At 47.4% G+C, this 4201-nt stretch overlaps 1 protein-coding gene across 1 annotated transcript; it reads left to right on the top strand.

The window, feature by feature from the left end:
• Positions 1–2132: 2132 nt before the first annotated feature.
• On the top strand, positions 2133–4182 carry LOC119339891 (disease resistance protein RGA5-like). The gene is made up of 2 exons (XM_037611788.1): positions 2133–3066; positions 3209–4182. Exons 1-2 carry the CDS (start codon positions 2279–2281, stop codon positions 3921–3923), a joined length of 1503 nt encoding a protein of 500 aa, XP_037467685.1. The 5' UTR covers positions 2133–2278; the 3' UTR covers positions 3924–4182.
• Positions 4183–4201: the final 19 nt, after the last annotated feature.

The raw sequence follows: 4201 nt of genomic DNA, 5'->3' as shown, positions 1-4201 counted from the left end.
GAAACTTAGTTGAAACTAGGTACGCGACAAATAGGAATTTCCCACCCTAAGCTTCTCGCCTTGGCGACACCTCCAAAGCCCGCCTTGAGCGTGAGCTCAAAACATTGGAGTTTTACTCGAACCAGCGTTACATGTTGGGTTTGTAAGCTAGGAGATCACAATACCTCTTTTTTTCAAGTTGGCGCCACCGCTCGCCCGAGGAGAAATAAAATTCAAGCTTCTCATTATCGGCCCCCTTTCGTGAACCACCTGGGGAAAGAACACATCCTCAATGGTTACTATGACGGGATCTTGGGCGCTCATGCCATGTTCTCTTGGGTTTTCCACCTGAGTTCATCCTTAGCCGCGTACCTGGTTTGTTCGTACTCGTTCCCCGTTGAAGAGAGCAAAGTCGCCTCTTTAGGATCTATTCCAATAGTGGAACAGGGTCTGGTGGTATCACACCAAATTTTTCCAAAATATTTCTGGACTTGGTGAACGACAATCTGATGTTTTTTCGTGATGAATCCTAATACGGTCGTGCCTACCTCGTGCTTGTTAAGGAGGACTACATTACCCTTCTCTTGAAGACTAATTCGATGCTCATGGTGGGTGGGTTCTTCCGCATCTCTCTCAGGAACTGCATGATGAAGATTGTGTCCTGGATCCTCGAGTCTCGCAACAATGCTTTATTGAGCTCTTGGTCCCTTTCTCGCAAGCGTGCTTCATCAAAGGCAGGTGCATCACCGACAATTTTCTTTATGCCGCCTATGTGGTTTGAAGCTATGATTATGTTGAAGATGGATGTTAAGAAAGATTTTGACTAGGTCAAGTGATCTGCAATGGACATGACTCTTTGTTTGCTTGGCTTCAGGGACATGTGGTGTGCTTGGATTAAACTGTGGTCAGGGTTGTAAATTAAACTGTGTGGTCAATTCGGGCCGAAATATGGACTTTTCTCTAATTACTTTTGGGTCTATTTGTCTGCTACCTGAGTAGGCCGCTTTGCTCACCAGAATTCACAGTGCCCGTATTATCATTCCTTTAGACATAGCCCAAACTCCCAATATTTGACATACCATGCCATACCATGTGTGAATCCAACATAATCTAGTATAATCCTGTATTCAAATCCGCAGCCCTACTATAGTTGTCCCGCTTCCATATCCGTATAAAGTCAAATATGATATGGTATGAGAGTTATCCTACCGTATCCGCTCCGGTTTCGTTCTAAGAAGCAATCCACTTATCTCTTTGAATCCTCTACAGCAATCGAGGGAAAAGCTCGAGACAACCAATAATAACACAAACAAACATCAACCTTCTCCTAAACTACACAGGGGGGATATGAGATGGGCCGACGGGAGTGGACTTGGGAGGCATGTGAGGTTAGGGATGGAGAGAACATGGCAGTGAGAAGAAGAACAGAACTGGTACTTTTCTTAACTACCCCTAGACTACTGCAGAAGCAGCACTTAGGGTTCGAAAATAGAAAAAAAAAATGAACGTTGGCTGTTGGATCTTGGATGAATGCTCCAGATGGGCTGCGTGGAGCCGGTGGGGAGACCTGTTTTGTATATCGGAGTTAGTCAAGGGGTTTTCATGAAATGAATCGAGCTTTGCGCCGGTTCTCGCACACGAATATAGAGCATCCATCCAAGATCCAACGGCCCATTTTGTGCCTTGATCGATCTTAGCACAAGTATTTAATCACTACCCCCTGACAGAACATCCAGTGAACGTGAACCTAGCTAGTGGACCTAAAAAGAACTCCATGCTCCAGCGAGGTCTGTCAGACAACACATATGATGTCGTGCTCTCCGAAATATTTTAGTGCCTGGGTTATAACGCAGCCTCTAGTGGTTTTGCCTTTGATGGGACGACAGAGCCGTATTCCAAGGAGTAAAACAAAGGGCAGGGCCATGCTGCATGGCTGGTTGGTTCAGCTCAACACTTGGTTGCTAAGATAGATCAAAAGTGTACCAGGGCTCACATGGGAAGGGATGCTCACCGTAGTTGTTTACCTTTGGTTTGCTTGGATTCATGAGTCCGAATGATCCCTTAGGACCTACCTGGCAGCCTCATGCGATGGGCTTCCCAGAAGCTCCATAGCTACAACAGAGGTACCACACACACACACACACACACGCTCCTCCACCATGGCCAAACCGTCTCCTTGACCTCGTTCTTCTCAAGCAGTCAAGCTCAACACCATTACTCCATCCAAGCTAGTATGCAACACCAGCCACAACCCATGGCACCTGTGTAGCGGCTAGCTTCTTCTCTCCTAGCTAGGGAGATGGTGGGGACGGGGGCGTTGGGCTCCGTCATCGTCAAGCTCGCCACCTTGCTCGGCGACGGGTACACGATGCTCAAGAGCGTTCGCAAGGACGTCGCGTTCCTCGAGCGCGAGCTCCGCACGATGCAGATCCTGGTGAGCATGCTGGCGGGCATGGAGGGGCTCGACAAGCTGGCCATGGGCTGCATGGGTAGCATGCGGGATCTCGGCCACGACATGGAGGAGTGCATCGACCGCTTCATTCTCCGCCTCGACGAAAATGACATGGAGATGGAGGCGGCGCCCACGTTCCCGAGGAGCACCGCGCGCCGGCTCAAGACAATGTTTGCCCGCCATGGCGTCAGGGCCCAGATCAAGAAGCTCAAGGCCCGCGTCGTTGAGGAAGGTGACCGGCGGCGTAGGCTGAATCTGGACAACTATGTCCAGATGATGATAGATCCTCGGCTGGCTGCGTTACACGGAGTGGCCAAGGACTTGGTGGCCATTGACGGCCCCAGGAACGAGGTCATCTCTTTGTTGACGGAGGAGAGCGTGGACCTGAAGGTGGTGGCCATTGTTGGAGGTGCTGGGTTGGGAAAGACCACCCTTGCCATGGAGGCCTATCGCAAGATTGGACGGCACTTCCAGTGCCGAGCTTCTATGTCGATGTCGCGCACCCTTGACCGCGACAAGCTCTTGAAAGAACTCCTTTCTCAAATCGACCAGGCTGCATTTCATGATTGTCAGTCGGAGAGGTGGGATAAAGATCAACTAATCCGTCAGATCCGACACATTTTGACAGGAAAGAGGTAAATTTTCTTCATCCGTACATGGGATTAGCATTTGCTAATTTTATTTATGATATTTTTGCTTGCAAAGATAAATGTAAGTGTAGTGCTGAACATCGTATTTTGTGTTAATGACCTTACTTAATAGTGTAACACTGCACAGGTACTTCCTTGTGATTGATGATGTATGGAAAGAACAAGACTGGAAATTTGTCAAAGGAGTTTTTCCTGACAGTCACAATGGTAGCAGAATAATTGTTACTACACGCATATCCAATGTAGCGAAGTCAACTTGTTCTAACTCCGGCGGTCAGCTCTATCAAATGCTACCTCTGAACTACATTGATTCCCGAAGATTGTTCTTTAGGAGAATTTTCCACTCTGATAACTCCTGCCCTCCTCAACTAGAGAAGGTTTCAGCTAGGATCTTAAGGAAATGTGGTGGTCTGCCATTGGCTATAATTACCATTGCAAAATTGCTGTCCTATAAACATCAAACCCCAGATGAATGGGAGAGACTCCAAGGATCCATTGGTGCTGGTCTTTCATATAAGAGTGATAATCATGGAAATGGTATGGGAAATATATCACTACTTAGTTATTGGGATCTTCCACACCACTTGAAGACTTGCTTGCTGTACTTGTGCATATATCCAGAGGGCGAGTATATCTCGTGTGAAGAAGTGAAGTGGAAATGGATACTTGAAGGATTCATCGCCACGAAACGGGGAAATTGGTATCAAGAAGCGGAGAGTTGTTTCAATGAACTTGTCAACAGAAGCATGATCCAGCTAGTTGATGTTGACGATGACAACTTTGAACGATATTGTCGGGTTCACGAGATGGTGCATGACCTTCTAATATCCTTGTCAGACTAGGAGAGTTTTGCCACTGTTTAAATGGTGATAAGCTTGGGCTGCATGCACAGTCGTGTGCCGTGTCATTGTATCTCCTGGGAATATGTACAACCAGAATTTGGACATTGGTTGTGAAAGCTAGATGGCTCCTGATTTCCCAATGTTCAGGGTTTGAATGTAGATCTGCTGGTAATGGTTTGATCTGCTGGCTTCCATGCTCAATATGTGGAAGCTTGGCAACCTGATCTTGTAATGCTCAATCTGTGGTCTTCTCTCATGTGCAGTTGGTTCCTGCTGTG

Source organism: Triticum dicoccoides, chromosome 7B, assembly GCF_002162155.2.
Source record: "Triticum dicoccoides isolate Atlit2015 ecotype Zavitan chromosome 7B, WEW_v2.0, whole genome shotgun sequence".
Lineage (NCBI taxonomy): Eukaryota > Viridiplantae > Streptophyta > Magnoliopsida > Poales > Poaceae > Triticum > Triticum dicoccoides.
Note: the sequence above shows the minus strand (reverse complement) of the source record. Positions and strands in the feature narration are given on the sequence as shown.

What these genes read in the sequence shown, in the direction of transcription:
- LOC119339891 (XM_037611788.1), top strand. Translation starts at nt 2,279, where the DNA reads ATGGTGGGGACGGGGGCGTTGGGCTCCGTCATCGTCAAGCTCGCCACC. An exon ending in CACATTTTGACAGGAAAGAG is followed by an intron (nt 3,067 to 3,208) that starts GTAAATTTTCTT and finishes AACACTGCACAG; the next exon opens with GTACTTCCTTGTGATTGATG.